Source organism: Drosophila tropicalis, unplaced genomic scaffold (assembly GCF_018151085.1).
Source record: "Drosophila tropicalis isolate 14030-0801.00 unplaced genomic scaffold, ASM1815108v1 contig_878, whole genome shotgun sequence".
NCBI classification, from domain to species: domain Eukaryota; kingdom Metazoa; phylum Arthropoda; class Insecta; order Diptera; family Drosophilidae; genus Drosophila; species Drosophila tropicalis.
In genome coordinates, this window is record NW_027173374.1 from 13,836,705 (window position 1) to 13,858,885 (window position 22,181).

The 22,181-nt window shown below is 41.5% G+C and overlaps 4 protein-coding genes across 5 annotated transcripts; 1 reads left to right on the plus strand and 3 right to left on the minus strand.

The window, feature by feature from the left end:
• Positions 1-468: 468 nt before the first annotated feature.
• LOC137584462 (transmembrane protein 47) lies at positions 469-5,619 on the minus strand. 2 transcript variants are annotated; one of them, XM_068299860.1, is made up of 7 exons: positions 5,464-5,619; positions 3,102-3,397; positions 2,945-3,020; positions 2,418-2,604; positions 2,199-2,348; positions 2,071-2,133; positions 469-2,013 (listed from the first exon to the last, which is right to left on the minus strand). In XM_068299860.1, the coding sequence occupies exons 3-7, from the start codon at positions 2,993-2,995 to the stop codon at positions 1,853-1,855; spliced, it is 612 nt and encodes a 203-aa protein (XP_068155961.1). In that variant the 5' UTR covers positions 2,996-3,020; positions 3,102-3,397; positions 5,464-5,619; the 3' UTR covers positions 469-1,852. The 2 variants fall into 2 exon arrangements, with proteins under 2 accessions (XP_068155961.1, XP_068155960.1); XM_068299859.1 differs by lacking the exon at positions 3,102-3,397 and having other exon boundaries at positions 4,996-5,617.
• Positions 5,620-5,700: 81 nt separating this feature from the next.
• On the minus strand, positions 5,701-8,944 carry Irp-1A (Iron regulatory protein 1A). The gene is made up of 6 exons (XM_068299854.1): positions 8,809-8,944; positions 8,660-8,752; positions 8,215-8,600; positions 7,648-8,158; positions 6,713-7,585; positions 5,701-6,658 (listed from the first exon to the last, which is right to left on the minus strand). Exons 1-6 carry the CDS (start codon positions 8,819-8,821, stop codon positions 5,829-5,831), a joined length of 2,706 nt encoding a protein of 901 aa, XP_068155955.1. The 5' UTR covers positions 8,822-8,944; the 3' UTR covers positions 5,701-5,828.
• A 266-nt stretch (positions 8,945-9,210) lies between these two features.
• On the minus strand, positions 9,211-10,732 carry RNF220 (ring finger protein 220). The gene has a single exon (XM_068301619.1). The coding sequence runs from the start codon at positions 10,618-10,620 to the stop codon at positions 9,415-9,417; it is 1,206 nt and encodes a 401-aa protein (XP_068157720.1). The 5' UTR covers positions 10,621-10,732; the 3' UTR covers positions 9,211-9,414.
• Positions 10,733-10,823: 91 nt separating this feature from the next.
• wge (winged eye) lies at positions 10,824-21,593 on the plus strand. The gene is made up of 12 exons (XM_068301620.1): positions 10,824-12,052; positions 12,142-12,288; positions 14,546-14,683; positions 14,844-14,960; positions 15,249-16,057; positions 16,101-17,455; positions 17,519-18,125; positions 18,191-18,497; positions 18,960-19,585; positions 19,654-19,833; positions 19,896-20,057; positions 20,120-21,593. Exons 1-12 carry the CDS (start codon positions 11,569-11,571, stop codon positions 20,426-20,428), a joined length of 5,241 nt encoding a protein of 1,746 aa, XP_068157721.1. The 5' UTR covers positions 10,824-11,568; the 3' UTR covers positions 20,429-21,593.
• Positions 21,594-22,181: the final 588 nt, after the last annotated feature.

Genomic DNA, 22,181 nt, shown 5'->3' on the forward strand with positions numbered 1-22,181 from the left:
ATATATATATATATGTATATGTTTTTGTTTTTGCAATAAATATTACTTATTCTTATATAAGCATAGTTTGTAATTAATTTTAATTTGTTTGGTTTAATTGTTTATCATACTCGCTATTAATTGGGTTTTTTCTTTTTTTACTTGTTCGCTTTTTCACCGCACGTTCCTGCCTACGATTTGTTCATGTCTTCTTACATCTTTGTATTTTGTATTGTTGTAATTTACGTCGCATTTTATTTGTTTTGTCTTTGCATTTTGCTTGAATTCAATTCGGCTATTTAATGGAACAAAAAATGAATTAAAACCATAAAACTTTGAAACGCCTAAGCATGATTTAGTTGATGATTGAGAGAATGCTAATAATATTGAATATTAATACAAAATATGAATAGCTTAACTTATAAATGATATGTTCTAGTTGGGAAACGGAAAAAGTGTTTAAATAAGAAATAAAATATACTTTTGCCATAGGTTAACAAAAGATGTCAGAAACATTTTATTCGCAATTGATATGTCTAAGTGTGTATGTGTTTAGGGTGTGAGTTTGTGTGTGTTGGTAGAGAGAACACAAATTAATAAATTACTTAGTTAATAATATGTAAACATATATATAAAAAGCGGCTAACGCACAAAAAAAAAACTATATATAATAAAAAGGATCAGTATTGCAAATATTCGAATTGAACTTAAACTCAGGTAAACCTAATTGATAAACGTTTTGGGCTAAAATTAATTTACAAAAGTTACTCGATAAAAGTTTCTGGGCGGAGGAGGTTTAACAAAATACAAAATATTCGAGGTTGTACAATTGCTACAGTTTAAACATTTATAAAAAATAATGGTCAATCAATTAATTCATTGAAATAAACATCAAATAGAAAAGCGTAATCGACAATATGGGTAGAGCTGCGCGCGGTATTCGATTTTCGTTACAATGATTGGTTAATGCTGCCTTCTGTTATATCGTCCTGTCGTCCATCCTAACATCCTCTCAATCCAGTCACTCAATTTATTCAATTATTTAATTTCCCAATAGGTTTTCTTTTCAATATCATTTTTGGTGTGTCAAATTTTGTTTTTTTCGGGTCGTGGAGTTTTCGGATATATATGAGATTACATGAATGAGCTTTATGCTCGCTCTTTTTGACTATGAGTATGTTAATATGAGTAAAATCTAATTTTCATTACAATTTCCTTCTTTTTTTTTTTTTTTCTTAAAAAGGGGTGGGGAACACTAGATAGATAGATTGACTGGATTATCATATTTTTTTTTATGAATTTTCTGACATTGATATACGATAATACATGCTTTTACGGGGTGGGGTGTATAGGGGGAATGAGGATTACAAATGACATAGTATTGATATAATCAATATATATCTCCTATGACAATGTGGTATATGAGGGATTCTAGTGTAAGCATGTGTGTGTGTATGTTAGTGTGTCTAGTGTTTTGTGGTTCTTGGAAGATCACGTTTCTCAAAAAAAATATGAAAACTAGAAATATGAGGAAAAGAAAAACATTGGGAATAAAAAAACACTTATCTAAACAAATGCCGATTACTATGGAAGATGGATGGCCTGGGGATCGGGCGATGTGGCTACTGATTTGATTGATTGAAATCGAAATATTAATTTGGTCGTCATAACATACACAAAAAATTTGAAAATTTCAAAAGAATTTAGTGCTGCAAATTGCTTTTGTTCGTATTGTTGTTGTTTTTGCCGGTTTGTCTGTTTTGTATCGAAATCTATGTGTGTATGTGTGTGTGTTTTTAGAGTGTGTGTCTGTGTTGACTTCTATATACTTATATATCTAAAGAACGACGTCAGGCAGGTCGTGCGGCCTTGCCTAGGCGCGCATTTGGTTTTCATGTACGATTTTCCTCTCCTTATAGTAAATCTCCTCTGATTCCTTATCGCAGAGCAGCAGGACAACGGCACCAAACAGGAATATGGCTGCTCCCCAGCCAACGCCATAAGCCCAGCCAAACTCCCAGACTCGTCGGTTCGCTATAACATTGAAACCAAAATTAGAAAATAATCTAGGCATAATTTGTCAATACTTACCCATGGTAAGCTCACCGGCAAAGCAGACGGGATACACAATCAAAGCGGACAATACGGCCAGCACTAAGAGTAAAATTCACATAAATTACAATTATTTGCTTAAAGTTTACAATGACATGAGAACCTACATGAGACGAGCATCACCAATACTGCTATGCGATAGAATTTATATTTAAGATTATGATTTTGGGTCTTCAGGCCCAAACCCGTCAGCACAGTGGCTATAACATCTGTTATCAATGTGATAATACAGAGAGCTGCTGTGGCCTTGATATAACCTGCAATCAAAGAACATTGTAATCATTTAATCAATAACCGATTGATATATAATTTGAAGATCTATTTACCTATATCGCGGGTCCAATAGCAGCCAGGCGGATCCTGTATGTTAAATGGTAACGGTGGAAGAGCATCATCCTCAATGCAATGAACAAAGAGACCTTGCCGCCAACCGGCAGCCATTAGCCAATCCGTTGATGCCAAAGCCAGGATCATAAGGATCACCACAATGACGCCACAGATAAATGCAATCACCTGGTGGAAAAACGTGAAGAAAACGGAAAATTTATTAGATTAACCATAAAACAGGACTCGTTTGCCTTTCATAGTCTAATGCAGTGTGGTTTTATGGTTTAGCTTGATAAATATGCTGTGTATCTCTCTTTTTTTATATATGTACATAGGATAGGCCAATTCATTTTGACAACATATTTACATATACTTCCTAGTTTAATATAACTTAACGACTAAAATAAAAGTGCAATCGGCACCTAATTAAAGAGCAATTAAGCAGACTAAAAATCGACACAAAGGTTAAGGCTTATCGCTGATAGTCCCTTTCAAATTATAGTTCAATTCCCATTTCTATACTCACTTTCAGTGGCCGTGTGATGGTTATGGTCTCAATTGTGGTTGTCGGCGCCATTTTGTCAGCTGGTGGACGTAGGACACTAAAAAAAATCGTAATAATATAGATTAATATTGATTCGAAGGGACAAGACTTAAAGGCAGCTGGACGGTGGGGGACTTACCTTATGAACTATGATTGGGCAGAGTAAAGTGTGTGCCCGCAAAATACTAATTGGAATGCGTTTCAATGCGTTTTTTATTTATCAAATTTGTTTGTTTTTGTTTTGTTAGTTTGTGGAATGGTGGTAGGAGAACAGGCCAAGATATATAACAATTGTCAAAACTGTCGTTTTATTGCTTTTCTGTTTTACTTAGCGCAGCAGCAATTATATCCAATATGTCTATGTGGTCTCAATGTGTTTTTTTAAAGAAATTTTTAATATTTGCTGGCGGCAGGCAGCCTTCTCAACAACAACATCTGTGCGTTTTCGAAGGGGAGGAGAAATAGAATTGGTAACATTCGATTAGAGCAACTGGCAAAGGGGTGGGTGGAGGGCAACTGATTTGTGTGGTGGGGTAGGGGAAAGGCAGGCAGGATGCAACAAAACAAATTGAACAATAGCAGACAAATAGCAAAACACAGAAACAGAAACAGCAACAGCAAGAAGAGCGGCATGCAAAATCAACAACAATTGGACAATGGAAAGGCGGAACATGGGATTAGGATAGATGCCTAGATGCATGATACAGGGAGAGCAGCTGCATCAACCCGACTATTTCTGGGCAATTATCGAGCATGGGATTAACTGCCACAATTTGGATAAACAATGCGATACATTTTCGCAACGGTTGAATACTCTCTTTGAGATTCATTTCAACAACAAAAACAAAAAGAAAATAATACGAATTTTTGAAATGGAGCAGAAACAAGAAGAGATGATGGCCGGATAATGCCAGGCCAACAGGAAGTAGGAAAGGGAAGGGGTAGGTGGAAGTTGAGGTGGAGCAGCCCTACAACTGCAGACAACTTAATGCATCATTAATTATGCGTTGAAATGTAATGCAATGCAGTTTTTGGCGCTGACTTTATGTAGATTCATGTGTGTGGAAAAACTTTTGATCCCCCCATGCCCCACTGAGCTTAAAATGTGGAAATGTGTGTGGGTATAATGATAAGAGTTAAGCGAGAATACATACATCATAATTTTCTGATACTCTACGTAGATAGGATTAATAAACAAATAGGCAGTACATGATTTCCTCTTTAGAACTATTTTGGATTAGAGTTTACGATCTAAAAAGTTATTGAAAAAGTTGTCAACTTTCGAAATGAAAGGGTATTAGAGACTGAATAGTCCTCATTTTTGTTTTTCAAGTCTCAAATAAAACAGTCATGTGTACATTTGCCTCATCTATACATATGTATGTGTGTATATATATGCAACTTGGCAGGAGAGCCAAGTGCTATGATATTTGGCCAATTGTGAGTGTTTTTGCGGGCCAGACAAAAATCATTATGTGTGGCTATTTATTTATAGCAGCTAGATTCAAGCAAAATGTGCTCGTCATATGCTATGTTACTCGAAAAATGTGATCCCGATTCTGCACTCTGTGCATTTGTCAAGATTTGCATATAGATTTGTTATTACTTAAGTCAATGGAATGATAAAATATTTGAGTATTTACTTTGAGTTGGCAAGATTGATTGCCATAAGGGATTAAGCAAGTTATTCATTTAGCAATGGAATGTGTTGAAGGGGGTGTGGTCAAAACTAAAGGTTATTGCCTTTAATTGTTAATACCATTTAATCTTTTTTGAATTCGTAAAGACTTATGATCTTACGAGGTATAAACTTAAGAGGTTTTAATTAAAAGGGGATAATGAATAAATCTAGCTGAATGCGTGGGAGTAAAGACAAAGGCTGGTAAAGAACGGAAATAAAACAAAAGCTTAAAAAAAACAAGAATAAAAAACATAATTAAAATTATAATTGGGCATAGCTTTTTTTTGAGCGAGCATTGATCATGGTTGTTGTTGTTGCTGGTATTTTTGTTGTTGTTCTTGAATCTAAATACCTTTCCTTATAATAGTCCAAAGTTACCGATTCGGAATCAAATTCTGAATAATCGGGCAAAGATTCGGCATCAAACGAGCTCATGCCGCTTAAAGTGTAGTGGGGTAAGACGCTGTTCGTATTCATTTTGCTGCTGCCAAGGTTGTTTTGCTCTTGTTGTTGTTGTTTTTGTAGTTGTGTTGTGAATTTTTCCATTGTTTAAACAAAATATATTTCAACACCTCAGACACACTCTTGCACACAATCTCACACTCAACTGTCTGTGTGCGGCACTAGGTGGTGGTTTGCGGGGGAAACCTTTTAATACGCACAAAATGCCAAAAGTGGGTCCTAATAGAGCCTTATATTTTTTTCTCTATTCCTCTTTTCTCTGCCTTTCCTTTCCACACTTTCGCGTCTGGCGAGAGAGCGAGACAATGAAAATTTTCGCTTTTTGTTTTGGCTTTACTGTTCTCGCTGCTGCACTTACACTTTGATTTTTAAGCTTTCTTTCGACACTGGGCTTTCTTTTACATTTTAGTCAAGCCATTTATTTAGTTTACATTTATTAAAACTAAACAAAACAAAAATTATAAAATAATAATGTTTTCCTTCGCTCATTGGGTTCTTGCGCAGATTTTGGTCACACTAATGCAGACCAGTGTTGCACAGAATCTACAGGACGGTTCGATAGTTTTTATAATCTAAATTTTTTATCGATAATACATTTGGAAATCGATACAAATTTATTAATTTGTAGGAAATTGGCGCAAATTTTAAAATGCGCTTAACAAAATTTAAGAAGATAAAACCAAATGCGCATGGAATCTGCAAGGTACACTGTAAGAGATGCTATCACTCAAGCATTTTGCGTATCATATAGTTAAGTATACCACCATTTTGGTAGTATGCGATATCCACTTCAGTGTCAAAGCGTAAAATGGTTTCAAATCGCACTCCATTTGCTTCCACCTCGATCCTTTGGCCGGGCCTGAGACTGCTGCCAGGCAGAGCAATGTTGTAGATCTCTTGACCATTTAGCTTTAAGGACTCGGCATTCTCTCCGGGTATAAATTGCAGGGGTATAATACCCATTCCGACTAAGTTCGAACGATGTATTCGCTCATAGGACTCTGCAATAACAGCTTTAATACCCAACAGGTATGGTCCCTTGGCTGCCCAATCCCGACTGCTGCCACTGCCATAGTCCTTGCCGACTAGCAAAACCAATGGAGTGCCTTCTTCGCGGTACCTCTCGGCAGCATCGAATATATCCAGTTCCTCCTGGCTGGGCAGATGCACAGTTCGCGGGCCTGCTCGCTTCACCAGCTTGTTAACGAGGCGGATGTTTGCAAATGTTCCGCGTACCATAACCGCATCATTGCCTCGCCTTGATCCGTAAGAATTAAAATCTCTGGGCGTAAGATTGCGATCGGAGAGATAACGGGCAGCTGGAGAATTTCGAGCAATCGACCCGGCTGGTGAAATATGATCCGTGGTCACAGAGTCACCCAAGAACAGAAGACAGCGAGCATTTTCAATGCTTCGTGGTTGAGGTAGTTCACGACTCATGCCATCAAAAAAGGGCGGACGTTTAATGTAAGTGGAGGATGCACTCCATGCATACAAATTGCTGTCTGACACCTCCAGGCTTTGCCAATCACGTGAACCCATTTGGATTTTGCCTATGTAGTCGAGATATTGGTTAACTCTTGACTACTTCATTTTCTTCTACTTACTGTAGACTTCCTGGAACATTGCAGGAATCACATGCTTGTGCTCTACTTCCTGGATATGCTGTCGTGTGGGCCAAATATCACGAAGGAAAACCTTCTCACCATCCTTATTGACTCCCAGTGGCTCCTTTTCGAAATCGATATCGACGCGGCCTGCAATTGCATAGGCAATGACCAAGAGTGGACTAGCCAGATAGTTGGCTCGTGTATTGGGATGAATGCGACCCTCGAAATTGCGATTGCCTGATAAGACGCCGGCACAGACCAGTCCATTCTTCTCAATGGTATTCACAACATTGTCATCTAGTGGTCCCGAATTTCCAATACACGTCATGCAACCATATCCAACAATATCGAAGCCAAGCTGCTCCAAATAGGGAATGACACCAGACTCACGCAGATAGTATGTAACCACACCAGATCCTGGTGAGAGAGACGTTTTAATGTAGGGCAATATGGTGAGTCCTTTCTCAACAGCATTCTTGGCCAATAAACCAGCACCCAGCATCACCGAAGGATTCGAAGTGTTGGTGCACGAGGTAATGGCAGCAATGACCACGGAACCATGATGCAATCGATACGTTTTGCCATCGTCCCATTGAAATTCCCCATTGGCAGCCAAATTGTCTGGAGAAATGCCAAAGCCCTTGAATCCCACAGCACTGGTTAGACAAGACTTGAAATCCTGGGACATGCTAGTGACCGAGACCCTGTCATGGGGTCTTTTTGGACCCGAAACCGATGTAACCACTGTAGACAGATCCAGGGTCACAGTATCTGTATATGTGGGATCCTGCTCTTGCTGCGAATAGTTTCTCAATTGCCTGGTAGCCTTCAGATACTCTCGAATGATCTCGATTTTCTTCTCCGAACGATCTTTAACCAAAATAAAAACATAAAGTTAGCAACTTTCTACTGCTTCTAATAGGAAATCTCACTTGTTTGTGCCATATAGTTTAATGTGTTCTCATCGATGGGAAAATAGCCAACAGTTGCTCCATATTCCGGACACATGTTACTGATCGTGGCCCGATCAGCAATACTCAGCTCGGCTACACCAGGTCCAAAGAACTCCACGAACTTGCCAACTACGCCCAACTGGCGCAAATGCTTGGTAATTGTCAGCACCAGATCCGTTGAGGTAACTAGAGGTCCCAGTTTACCCTCCAGCCGATAGCCAATGACCTCGGGCAAAAGCATAGAAATAGATTGACCCAACATAACAGCCTCCGCTTCAATGCCTCCCACTCCCCAGCCAAGGACACCCAATCCATTAATCATTGTCGTATGTGAATCGGTACCAACAACGCTATCGGGATAAAGGATTTTTGAACCATCAGACAATTCCTGCTCAAAAATTACACGAGCCAAATACTCCAGATTGACTTGATGTACAATCCCTGATCCTGGTGGTACAATCAGCATGTTGTTGAACGCTCGGGCTCCCCACTAAAAGAGTAAATTACAATTAGGATAAAGTTCAAAGAAGCCAAAAGATCTTATACCTTCAGGAAACTAAAACGTTCTTTGTTTCTTTCAAATTCCAGTGACTGATTCTTGCCGAGTGCATCGGAGGAGCGAGCAAAATCCACTTGCACAGAATGATCGATGACCAAGTCGGCGGGACAGCTGGGATTGATTTTTTCAGGATTTCCTTCTAGATTTAAGACTGCATCTCGCATGGCTGCAAAGTCCACTACGGCTGGCACTCCGGTAAAGTCCTGAAGAAGCACACGGGCTGGCTTAAAGGAAACTTCCACATCATTGGTTCCCTGCCTAAGATCTGCTGTCCAGCCCAATATGCTCTGCACATCCTGCTCCAGCACATGGAAATTGTCGCAATTTCGCACAGCTGACTCGAGTAGAACACGTATGGAGTAGGGCAATTTGTCTGCAAGTGATCCCCATCTAATTAGCTCTAATCACATCCAAATTAGTTTTGAAACTTACCATACTTTATGTCAATGGAGGGCAGATCAAAATATTTATACACACTGCCATCATAATTAAACGATTTCTCAAGTTGGGCAAATGGATTAGCATCTGTGAGAAAATAAGGAGATGAGCAAGACGATTATAATCCATATAAGTCTACTTACTGGAGCTGGACATAGTTAATAAATCATTTAACCTGATAAGGTGCTGGAACTGCAATTGATACGGCACACACTAAACTGTTGCTATTCGATACCGATTATTGCGATCGACCACCGGCTGATAGAGATGGGGTCTACTGTTGGGGCTAGGGACTAGAAATATATATGGGAGCCAGGGCTGAATACAATGGCTCCAAAATAAGAAGAAATCGCGATCTTATTTCTAAAAGGAATTCAATTTTCGGAAATTGAACGAACATTTTATATTTTTCATTGAAAAATTGTTTAAATATACTTAAAATATAGTATATCATCTAATTTAATTAGTTTTTTAATTTTTAAAAATATCTAACTCCTTTTTTAAAAGAACGGCCCCATTTGAAAAATTAGACAAGGAGCGAATAATTGGTTTCGAATTATTTATTGTAATAATTACATAATGCAATGCTTATTGTTATGTCACCACGTATCATAATATAGATATAATAACTATAGTTGTAATCTTTACAATTACTATTTATAAATATTTATAGAGCGATTATTATCAACTACAGCTGCGAAATTATAATAAAAGGGGGCGCATGGGATAACAAATCGAAGAGTCAATGTCTACAGGTAGATACGTCTCAAGTCCTTGGGGGTGGTTATCGAATTGCACTGGGGACACAGCTTCCGGGCTCCCAAAGTCTGCAACCAGCACTGTTCGCAATGGACATGCCAACAGGACACTGAAATGGCGGGATTCTTGTAGTCATCGATGCAGATTAGGCATTTGAATTTAGCCTGCGCTTGCTTATCATAAAGCCGTAGTCGCGCCTTGAGTGATTCAATAATCTGTTGTTGGTTTTTAGCATGGGATCTAGTCCCACGCGAGGTGGATGGCACATCCATTGTTTCAGTCGTTTGCTCCACTTGCTCCGCCTCCTCTTCTTTTTCATGCTCTGCTGTAGAAGTTGTCGCTGTATTTTCGCTTGTGGAATGATTTGTCTTGGGCGTTTCAGAGGACGAAATAAGTCGTCGCACATAGCTGGTGACATCCGTTTCCGAGACATTACCATCAGTGTCCTCATTGGCCAAGGGAATTACATCGCCTTCGTCATATTGTGTGGGACCATATATATGAGTATCATCCTCATCTACATTTAAATCCTCATCGTCATCGTCGTCCGCGTTTTGCTGGCTACCATTGTACTTGATGGTTTGAGCCATATTTAGAGAGGAGTACCCACCCTGAACCAGTGTTGAGACTCTTATACGCTTTTGGCCCGCCCACTCGTATTCCTCATACTCCTCACTATCATCGGTCTCCTCGCTGGAATGTCGATCTCCGTTTGACTGGCGCAGGCACTGATTCGTATGCTGCTGGATATTGGATTGAGGAAAACTCTTGTTACACACAGGACAGATTGAGGTAGGGGCGGCGGCGGTAGCGGTTGCAGCAGCAGGAACTGTTGGTGGAGCTGAGCTTGCAGATTCAGCCGTAGTTGGGTTACTGGGACGCTTTCGAGTACGCTGACGCTGTCTAGCTTGCCGGTTGCGTTGTACGCGTTGGAACACACTCCATGGCTGCCGCCCACCCGTTCCTGTTCCAGTTCCCGAAAGTGAACCTGACTGAGGTGGTGTTGAGGTTGCTGTATTTGTAGTCGATGTCACTGTCCCACTGCCTACATTGTGTAGACGGTCCACTTCCATTTGACAATGGTCAGCTACTTGACTCCTCTTGATCTTACGGTCACAAGTAGGACATATTACATCCTCATCTTGGCCACCGGCCAGATGAAACTTTTCACCATTAGGCACTGTTTCTGTGGCCATAGCTGAGCTAATCAAAGAGTTTTATTTTTGGATTTCCTTTGACAAAGCGGATTACCATTTAAACCATAAAACAAAATAAAAGACAACAAAACGCGACGCCGAACCAGGGCTGGATAGAGCAACACAGGCCATCGCAATTTATCGATAGATACCACACAATTCGATTGCATGTATGGTATCGATATTGTCAATTTCAAATTATCGATAGACTAACTACCGTGGACTTTTCTCCAGGGATTTCTAATTCGCAAGTTAAATTTAATATACAGCTACCTATATACATATATTATACAGCAAAAAACGCGCGATCGTAAACGGTGACAAAGAAATTATCAAGTGAATTTTTAAAATACTCTACATTCGTTACTAAATATTTTTGCGCCTCCGCCCCCGCCACAACACATCGACACAACGTTGAGACTCTGACGGGACGAGCAGGTCCAGTTTTGTACACATATATATATATATATACAATATATATACACGTATATATATGCATATGTATATGGCAAAGTTGCATACGTCGCGGTCCGTGGATTATGTCATTTGTTTATAAAAAAGCGCATAAAGGCTCCTTGCCCTGCAAGCATTATTATTATTGAAATTGAATGTTGCATCAAAATAAAGAAGAGAAAAAGACCTGTAAAAATGTAGACTGGGTAGGCGTGTGTGTGTGCGCGCGTGAGAGAGTGTGTGTGTGAGTGAGTGAGTGTGTGATAATGGATGTTTTAGCTATATATATATAGCTATAAAAAAAAAAGAAAGAAATATAGAAAGATATATATATATATGTATATGGATGTGAAATATATAAGCCTCAACAGGCTAAGGGGCCATAGAGATGTCCATGCCCCGAATTATTATTAATCAACAAGAATCCAACTTCAATCAATTTGTTTAAAACAACACAATAACAACAACAACAACAACTAGTAACAACAACAACAAATGGCCACCTTTAATGCCAGCAATGCCCCGGATGTCCTTAATTCCTCAACGGCCACTTTTTTAGTGCCACCAGGAACAGGGACTCCAGCAGGTGGTGGTGCAGGAGGTGTTGTCCATTCTGGTCTCAGTCTGGAACAGTTTGTTGGTGCTGCTGCCCCCCTCCCCCAGGCGTATATGACTCCACTTCATCACCAGCAACATCATCACCACCAGCAAACCAATTGCTCATCCTCATCCACTTCCTCATCGTACACTTTTGTGCAAATAAAACGTGAACCTTGCCAAGTATCTGAGATAACATCCAATAATTGCCATCAACAACAAACGGCATCCACATCCCTGACTGCAACAGGATTGGGTACTGTCTCATCATCGTCATCTTCCTCTTCGGCCTCCTCCAAGACCATGTCATCGTCTACCCTAACCACTTTGGTCAAAATTGAGGCACCCTCGCCCAAAATGCCTGATTTGGAAAAGTCAACAGGTACGTTCAACTTTAACTCCAAAACAACGAACCCGTCTCTTTGCCCACTTTCCTCTATCTATCCCCCACTCATCTTTGTTTCCTTTCAGGCAATTCGGTGCCCATTGGCATTGCAGTGGCTCGGAAACGACCACAAGAGACTGTAATGGCGGCTCTAAGCCAACCAACCTCATTGCCATTGCAGCAACCACTCCAGAAGGATATGAACTGCTTTGGCATACGCGTCGCCGATCTGGGTAAGTGCGCATATCCTTAATTTAATTTTGCAGAGGCCAGATTTGTGCCCATGCCCAGAGTATTTAATGACCATTCCCCTGAGGGTAACATCTCGTTATAAGCATCATCAGGGGCATAGGCATAGGCGGAACATGGTCTAGAACATAGTTCAATTATGGCACTAATAAGATTTCAACAAACATTAAAAAAAAAAAGAATTCCACCAGTCCCTTCGCTTGGTTGACTGACTCTGGTCGCGGGGGGAGTGTCTCTCCCACACACCCTCAGCAGCAGCTGCAGCAGAATCACCGTAAACACCCCGTTAAAGTTGAGAGGGCAGAAATCATATGATGCGAACGTGGCTGCCTGTTGTGCGAAGCTGTCGTCGTTTCATGTGACACCGTCTGATTCTGATTCACCTCCACCCTCAGATCTCCTTCATCCCTTCTCGCAATCTTCCCAAAACATCCACGAAACCTAACAGTTTACGTTTAATATTGAAACGTAGAAAGTTTGCGAGAAAAAAGGAAATGCGGTATGAACTTCTAAAACGGAAATAAAACGAAAGTGAAACACAGTGGGAGATGACTGACTGCGTGGGCGTTTAAGTACCTAGAGCTAAAATCGACTAACTTTTACTCTTTACACCCATTGCTACCAATTTCTTTTGCTTCCAATTCCCAACATTTTTTCTTTAGTTTTTAAGCCAGTAAAATGGGTATTAGGGTAGGATATGTTTAGTGACCTTGAGTCAAGCGTTCTTATCAGAAAGTTCTAAACCTACAGTTGACTTTAGTCTACTCAAATCCTAACTTAACATTACGACTATTTCTCATTTTTGATCCGATTTTTTAAATCGAGTCAACTTAAATTTGACATTTGTAAATTCCTTATTTCAAACATGTTTTGGCATCCCACAAGCATAAAAATTGTCAGCCTGTTGGTCACAAGGCGAACCTAAAAAGATTTATTGCTTATGCTGCAAGGGTATGTCATGAGATCCGTTACTAAATAAGGGGTGGTCCGCCTAATATAATATGATGGATTAAGAGAACCTTTCCTCATCGGATTAGTAACGATTTTGGATTCTAAAAATATCCATTTCAAGTATGTATTTTTGTATGCCCAAATCCCAGGGTATTAGATTTTCCGTCTGCTTCCTTAGTACAGTCCAAATGCTCTGTGTGTGTGTGTGTGGGTGGGTAGAGGTAAGAACATAACGTAGATCTAAAGACGGATTACTCATAGGTAGAGCATGTCTCTGTGTGTGTGTGTGTGTGGGGGGCTTTTTTTTAATATGCATGTATGTGGGTGGTTTTTGTTGTTTAATTTTTTTCTGGTAAAGTTAACTTTTGTGTAGTTGTAGCATGCAGAACTTGGTGCGTAGTAAGCGACTGCGAATAGTTGGGGGAGAGGGAGGAGAAAAGTAAGGAAGGGTAACAACAAGGGATGCTCCTGCTGTGAGCGTCGACTGGTGTCTCAGCCAGGACAAGCAAACACAAAAGCAATGCGCGACACGCCAAAGTGGTTTGAGTATATGACCATATGGCTTAAAGGAATATACCCCCACCGAAAATGGGATTACTTTCTATTTATATACACACACACATTTATGAAATTTTGTTTGGTGGAACGGCAACAGGGGAGGAACGATAATAATAATATGCCACTTGTCAAGTAATGTGTCACTAATTGCGTTTTTTTTTTTTTTTTTTTGAAGCATTCCGTTCACGCTTGTTTGTCATTTCTATTTGCATACTTTTGAGATTTAAATGTGACCTGGGGTAGAGGTTAAAAATGTCCAATGACAAGGAGGAGGATGAGAGGAGTCTCTGAAGGAATAGATTGGCTTCCATAACATAAAAGTAATTACGTTATGTACTGTATGTATGTGCAGTTTAATTGAATTGCTGTGAAATTATCTTACCGCTGGCCCTAGGGGTGGGTTGGGTGGTTAGAGAGTTGGTTGGATAGGTCGGTAGATGGGTGGATGGGTGGTGCAGTGCGGTCGGTCACCAAATGCATAGTTCAAGGACATTGCTGTATTTTACGTATACACACACAATGTTCTCTCTCTCTGACTTCTGTCCGCCCACACACACACACACATTCTGACGCACACTTACACAATTACACACATTGACAGGACATTGCAAAAAGAAAAAAAACCCTTAAGCTGTAGTTGTACGAAAAATTTATTAAAAATCGAACGTCAAACTGTCAAGTTTAGTGCAAGTGAAATATAATTTAATTTACTTTCTCATATCCATTTTACAGCAGGAGCCACCAGTTGCGGCAATTTGTACTTTACGGGCAACGGCGACTTGATGACGACTGGAACAACCACAGCCGAAGAGTTGGCCCTCAGTGCTGCTGGTGTAAATCGTACTCCATCCACGTTTTGGCAATATCCAAGTAAGTGCCCGCCAATTCTAAACAATCAGGCAATCAACCATTCCCCCCCACCTGCTCTGTCTCTCTCTTCCTCACTACAAAACACACACTCCCTTCCACCCCCTTTTTCAATTTTGGTTTGTTACGTTATGTTTCCGTTTCCGTTTTTGCGTTCTTGTAGATGCATTACCCATTGAATCAGTGATTTCCATGTCGCCCGCCACAGTGGGCCTACAATACTCCCGCGAGGCCAGTCGCGGACAGGTGGTGCTATTGCCGGCTGCCCCAGCAGCGCTTGGTAAGTCCACATCGTCATTCTAAGTCATTCATAAGTCATATTTGCTGCACTCCTTTTACATGCACTTTTATCCTAGTTTTAAACTGACAAAAAAAAAAAAAGAAAAGAAAAACAACAAAAACTAATTCATGCTTTTATAACTGCGCTTCTCTTCCAAACTTCCACTCACCCAACTACCGCGTTAATATCCAATCGCGTATCCAAAACCCAAAACAAAACTCAAATCCAAAACTCCAACACGTCAATGCACAGCAGGCATATCAAATTTTCCCCTCTTAACGCCCACAGATCCGTTCCAGCAGGCAGCGGCGGCAGCGGCCTTTGTATGGCCCTCGGCCTACATTCCCCAGGCAAATGGAGCCGGTGGTCCAGCTGCTGCTGCTGCTGCTGCCGCTGCAGCCTTGCAGCCGTCACCAAATTTTATCTTTCCCTCGATGGGCGGCCATTCCACTCTGGGAGCTGCTACGCCCTCGTATGCCTCCACATTGCAATTGTATTTGGCAGCGGCGGCGGCCACAGCCAATCAGCAGAGCAGCAGCACCACGACTACCAATTCTACCATTAATCTGAGTCTGGCTGCTGCCAGTAGTACCAGCAGTAGCAGCTTGAATTCCAGCAGCAACAATCTTAGTTCGAGTAGCTCCCGTTTCCTTAGTCTGGCAGCTGCTCAACAGGCACCAATGGGTTCGTTGCTATTGCCGCCGACGGCCATGAAGCTGGAGGAGTACTCCACAGCGCAGCCGTTACCCTTGGCTCTGCCGCCTTTGGTGCCGTTGGAGGCGTCACGGGACAAGGAACAGGCCCTAAATCTAATGCGTCTACCAACGCCGCCAACTTCGGCCACCATTGAGTCGGCTGGAACAGCTATGGCAGGTCACACGGCACCCCATCACATTTTTCAAACGGCAACAACGGCTCCCAGTTGCACAACGACACCGACTTTGCTGAATCTATCGATGCATGGTACTGGGAGCGAATTGATGGCAAACATTCAACCCAATCAGCCGACAATTTGTGATGAGACGGCTTTGAATTTTAAGCTGCATGCCCCGTTGACGCCACAGACGCCGCCCCGTCTAATGGAAGCGCCACCCACTGTTATCCCCACACTTCCCTCCCATCCATCGTTACCCCCCCCAGATGCAAGATATGAATATACAAACCGATACGCCTGTGTGCAGTGAAGACGAGAGCTTGATCTATCCATGTCCTCCGAAAGGAGGTGGGGCCATGGACGTGATAAGTAACGAGCCATCCCAACCGCTTTCAAATCCCTTGGTCCAGCCCCTAGAGCTGACCAAACCCAGTGAAGCTAACCAACCTAATGAGTGCCATACCCAAACCAATTCCTGTGACATAACCAGTGCCAGTGCCCCAAGTCAAGAGTTGTTGCCCGAGCAACAGCAGCTCCTGCAGCAGCAGCCGCTGCACGAAGCGGCACCCATGGAGACGACGACACAACAGCAAACAGCTCCCGAAGATTTGACCGGACTGGAGTTGTTATCCAACATAAGCACTAATAGCACACCTTTAGTGCGAGTCAAACAAGAACCTATAGAGCACAGCGAGACGTTGTCAGTGGAACATCCACCGCCGCCGCCGCCTCAATCGGCACCTGCTGTACCCATCCAAACTATAATTGAAACGGTGCCACCGCCAGCCGAGCAATTGGGTGGATTAAATCTACTCTGTGCTCTGGCCACACAACGTTTTCAAGAAGAGGTTGTCCAGGGTAGTAGCCTGTTTGCCACACCAACTTCCCGATCGCCTACGCCACCTCCTATGGAGACTACACCGACGTCTGTGGAAACGACTACTATGCCACCAGCTAGCGTGGAAGGAAGCGCTTTAGTTGGATTAGATGCAAAACCAAGCTTTGGTTTTGCCAACAACCAACAAGGATTGGCAACCACGTTCTCCAGCAATGGTGGAGGCAACTCCTCAAGTTTCTTTCAAATGCCAATTAGTAATTCACCAGGTTTTCCATCGATGCAAGGCATCGAGTTGCCCATCACTTCTACGGGCGAATCAACACCTGTGAAGCGTAAGAAGCACAAGCATTCCAAATCCTCATCCAGCGATAGTCGTAAATCAACGCGCTGCAGCAAAAAGAGTAAAAAGAAGCGGCGACACAGCACGAGTCGCTCCCAGCAACAGCAACAACAGCAGCAGCAGCAACAAGCCGATGATGATATGGATCTGCAGGATGAGGAGCTGCAATCGGAGCTACGAAATGCCTTGGACACTATGAATCCCACTTATGTGCAACGTTTTGGCCAGGAAGTCTTTACCCTCATGGATAATAGTATGCGAATGCGTCTGGCGGATATAACGCGTCAGTATCGGAAAAAGAAGCGCAAGCTAGATGAGATTTCCAAGCACAAAAAGAAGAAAAAGTGCTCCAAAATGCAATCGCAGCAACAATCACCAGTCCAGCAACCAACAATCCAGCAGCCGCAATTAACCCTTGGCGCGTCGCTGTCCAGTGTACTCGGGTGAGTTAATTACTCAATTTGAGTTTTAAAAATTCCCATATAAACGTATCGTATCTTCTCCAGGACATCGTCACCGTTGAGGGATTACAAATTTCCGAAATTCTCTAGCAGCAATCTGCAGACGTCCAGCTTTTTACGCTTCCCGGAGAAGACGCACTCATTCCCGCCACCACCGCAACAATTGCAGCAAACCCAAACAGAGCTCAGTCCATCGCCGAGTACCTCATCGTTTGTTCGGCTGGAGCCAAGCGCGCTGGACGCGGCTGCTGCAAATGCCCCAACAACTACCTCCACATCTTCCACATCGGCTAATCATGCCTCAGTCACCGCTGTCACATCACAGAAGCTACCTTCGGAGCGCAAGCAACGCAAACTGAAGGTACGTGCAAGCAGAGATCGAGATCGTGACAGGGAGCAGCAGCAGCAGACCTCAGCGGCCGCTGCTCCAACGGAGGCAAAGCGTCGTCTCAGCGCCAATGATCGTGAACTACAATTGACCAGCGAGCATTTGTATCGCGATGAGACCCGCGTGCTCACCGACATGGGCGGACTATTCTATGCTGGGGTTATGAAGCCTTTGCGGCCGCCAGATGTCTATGCCATTACGCTGGATGGAGAAAGGGGTAACAAGTCGCATGTTATGTCCAGAGAGGACATACTTAAGGATACGGTTAGTCATTCTCCCTTTTCTTCAAATGAAAGAAACTAATTTTCTATTTTTTTCCGCCAAAAAAGATTCTCGAGGTGGCACCCAAAAGTGTGGAGAGCGTGCCAGTGGGTACTCGTCTGTGTGCCTACTGGAGTCAGCAGTATCGTTGCCTTTATCCAGGACGCGCCATTGAGTCGGAACCGCTCGAGGATGGTTCAACGGTTGCGGCTTCTTCCGCATCAACGGCAGGAAATACTTCATCGGCATCAGCAGCAGCAGCAGGAACAGCAACAACAGTTCCAGACTTTGTCAGCGTCGAGTTTGATGATGGGGATAGCGGCAGGATCCGCTTACAAAATATACGTCTGCTTCTCAGCAATTATCCCATAGCAGGTGGGTAAAGCAACTGAATTGAACAGGAACTTAAGTCAACTTAGCGACAGGACATTTACATTTTCCTTTATAAATCTAGTAAAGTGAAAGAATAGAGATTCTTTAAAGAATCAAGTAAAGTCTGAAAAGCTTAAAAAATATCTAGAAAATTCGAGTATTTTTAGAAAAGGGAAAATTCTGTTTATTAGAAGTGTCCTGCCAATTTGTATATGCGGTTTTCCATAGTTTTACTTGTAATTCCAGTATTTATAAAGAATAGGTTTATGGTTATTTTTCTGTTATCCTGAGCATGTATATATAGTTTTGAGATTGTTCTATGTGTGTTTGTGTGTGTGTTTTTAATTGTGTCTCTTAATTTTCACCTCTTTATTTACTTGTTTTTTTGTGTTATTTTCGTTTATGCCGATTTCGGTTCCTGTTCCCGTCCCCAAACTCGTAAACGTATCGTCCAACATGGCACAGAGTACAACGATAATCCCCTCTACTCTGTAGGCAAACAAAAGCGTGGCGCATTGCGCACAGGTGACAACGTACCTGGTAGCATACAGGATCATGTAATGGGTCCAACTGGCAGCGACGATTCGCACAGCCATCATGGCATGTTAATTGGTGATAATACAACATCGTTGGCAGCCACCATGGAGCTATTCACGCAGCGTAGCGAGAAGAAGCGCCTGAAGAAGAGTCTTAAGAAGATGACAAAAGCACAGAATGGCGTGGCACAGGCGGCGGCAGCTGCGACTAATGGAGGGGTGAAAGAGTCGAATGCTAGTGGGGATGCCGCAGATGAAGGGGACGCAGGCAACGGTGGAATTTCTGTCCCCGATGATGCCAGTCGTAAGCATCATAAGCACAAGAAACGTAAAAAGCACAAAAAGCATCATCGCAAGAACGACAGCGATGAGAACGAGTTTAAAGGAACACCGCAGGATATTGCAGAAGTCCCAACGCCATCGGCAACATCAGCGCCAGCGCCAGGGCCAACGCCAGTTGTGCAACGCGTCAAGATGGAGGTGAAGGTGAAAGCGGAACAGCTGGACATGGAAGAGGAAACTACGTCCAATCTGATGTCCGAGATATCTGATGAGGTATGTCAAAATTGCAATTATTTAGGATTGACTCTTATCTTCTCTTTCCTTTCTTTTTTGAAACTCAGGCAAAGGGCGATGAACTGGTTGAGCACAATAACTCCAAGGGTAGCAGCAAGATAGCAGCATTTCTGCCTGAGAGGCAGCTCTGGGGCTGGTATGGTACAGCTTACCGCAAGGCTGGAGTTAAAGGCCGGGCCAGAAAGCAATTCTACAAAACAATCAAAAGGGGCAAGGAAACAATTACGGTAAGGCTTTAAAATAGATTGTTCAAACAACTTCTTTATCCTTATGACTCCTCTTCTTGCAGGTCGGGGATAGTGCAGTATTTTTATCCACGGGCAGGCCAGATCGTCCATATATTGGGCGCATCGAGTCCATGTGGGAGACCACCACAGGCAATAAAGTGGTGCGTGTGGCGTGGTTCTATCATCCGGAAGAAACAACCGGATGCCCAAAATTGAAATATCCGGTGCGTACAAGAATCCTTCCGTTAAAAAGATATGTTCTAATCTTGTTTTTCGTTTATTATAGGGTGCTCTGTTTGAGTCGCCACATGAGGATGAGAACGATGTACAGACTATTTCGCATCGATGCGGGGTGCTAGAGTTTGGCAGCTATTTTGATAAATTTGGTGCCGATTCGAAGCAATATCAATCCATATACGATAACAATGATACATATTATTTAGCCGGGCACTATAACCCAAGGTTGCAAGTGCTAAAACTACAAGACGATATTCCAACTCTCGAAGAGCTGCAGGATACAAATACTACAACTACTACTACAACAGCAACAACAACAAAAACAACTACAACTACTATTACTACTAACGAGAATTAAGGCAAAAAAAAAAAAAAAAAGAAAAACAAAAACCATGGTTAGGCATGATTTAGGCATAGTGCATACAAAAAAATCTATATATACAATATATATACACATTATACATACATACATATATATTTTACTATACGTGAAACACACAGATGAAACATATATATATATATATATATATATATAAATCTATTATATGTATACACATATTATTATTTCTATATTTTGAATGTATTACATACATGAATGTATTTTGACAACTCAACAAAAAGCAAACAATGGAATGGAAAACGGACAACAAGCGATAGATAAAGTGTGGAAAAGATAAATAATATTAAAAGGATATAGCAAGAGAGGGAGAGAGAGAGAACAAGAAACTAAGCAACACCCACTAATTTACGATTAAAAGTGTAGTTACGAGAAGCGCAAGCAATTTAAACTCTTATTTTGTATAGGAAAGAGTAAAGAGAGGTGCGCCTAAAGATGATTTTAAAAATTCAACAACATTGTTCATCAAATGAAATATGTCCTTTCGAATTCCAAGCACCTATTCTCCCATACACGCAAACACAAACACAACAAAAACCAACACCCCATACAAAGGCCAATGTAAATGCAGCAGACAAACATTTAATCGATAACTTTATTTTAATTAAAAAAAAAAAACTCAAATTTTCTTTCGACTGTAAGAGCTTTAAGAATTCTTCAATTGAACAAAATCAATTTGATATATATATTTTATGTGAAAAGATGAGTTGTGCTTATTTTACTTGGCTACAGATACAATTAACAAACACACACACACACCCAACCCACACGCATATACACAAGTATACCTAACTAACCTGCACATACTTACATACATATGTTTCAGATGAAATTTCAAACATGTTTTTAAATGATTTTAAGCTGGCATTGTGCAGCAAGCAACTACTACTACTATAAATGTAACAATTCAATGTGATAGCAAACAAAAACCAGATGTTGATGATGATGTGTATATGTAGACGAGAGGAGAGTTTAAGTATAGGATCGTAACAATTAAGAGAACAAGCAGAATGTATGTGTTGAATATTTACAGCCCGTTTATTCAAGAAACAACAAGAAACCACAAAATATAAAATCAAACTTATCTATAATTATATCAATAAACTTGCCGTCTATCTGATACTTATTTCGCTTCTGTTTGTGGCTAAGTTTCTCAACTGTTTGCCCAACAATTTTTTGAGGAATTCCCATGCTGCTATCGGGACTCCGAAACTTTTGATTTTCGGAGTTTTGTATAATCTAATGGCAATACTTGACCCTTTGAATACCCTGTAGAATAAATCTCAAGCGAAGGCAACAAGCAATGGAAAGCCAACCATATAGACAAGAATTGTAAAGTCTTTGCCAAATCATTGTCTTTTCATATATATATTACTTTTGGTCGAATTTTCGGGATATATGTACATATACCCATTTTGTATAATCATAGGATAGCGTAATAAATGCGTGCCTGTCGATGATTTTTAATGACCCAACAGTGTGCTATAAATTGGAGCATTTATTCACCCATTCCACCGTCCGATGCGTACGTTGCCTGGCTACCGAGTTTCCCATGTTTCTGCATCGATCCAACAATCATGTAATTTGCATTTCTGGCAGCACATGGTGTAGAGTAGAGTAGACAGCCCCCAGATATTTCCGATATATAGGGGAAGACAACAAACTGACGGATGCGTGCCTGGGAGACACAATAATTAAAAAACGATTTGCATTG

Bases quoted from the DNA above. Each gene is read 5' to 3' on its own strand.
- Irp-1A (XM_068299854.1), bottom strand. The intron at 8,601-8,659 runs GTAAGTTTCAAA...GATCACTTGCAG, and splicing joins CTCCATTGACATAAAGTATG to ACAAATTGCCCTACTCCATA. The intron at 7,586-7,647 runs GTGAGATTTCCT...TTTTGGTTAAAG, and splicing joins AAACTATATGGCACAAACAA to ATCGTTCGGAGAAGAAAATC.
- RNF220 (XM_068301619.1), bottom strand. From the start codon at position 10,620: ATGGCCACAGAAACAGTGCCTAATGGTGAAAAGTTTCATCTGGCCGGT.
- LOC137584462 (XM_068299859.1), bottom strand. From the start codon at position 5,189: ATGGAAAAATTCACAACACAACTACAAAAACAACAACAACAAGAGCAA. The intron at 2,134-2,198 runs GTAGGTTCTCAT...TTTTACTCTTAG, and splicing joins ATTGGTGATGCTCGTCTCAT to TGCTGGCCGTATTGTCCGCT. The intron at 2,014-2,070 runs GTAAGTATTGAC...TCAATGTTATAG, and splicing joins TGCCGGTGAGCTTACCATGG to CGAACCGACGAGTCTGGGAG.
- wge (XM_068301620.1), top strand. From the start codon at position 11,569: ATGGCCACCTTTAATGCCAGCAATGCCCCGGATGTCCTTAATTCCTCA. The intron at 12,289-14,545 runs GTAAGTGCGCAT...TCCATTTTACAG, and splicing joins CATACGCGTCGCCGATCTGG to CAGGAGCCACCAGTTGCGGC. The intron at 19,586-19,653 runs GTATGTCAAAAT...TTTGAAACTCAG, and splicing joins TGTCCGAGATATCTGATGAG to GCAAAGGGCGATGAACTGGT.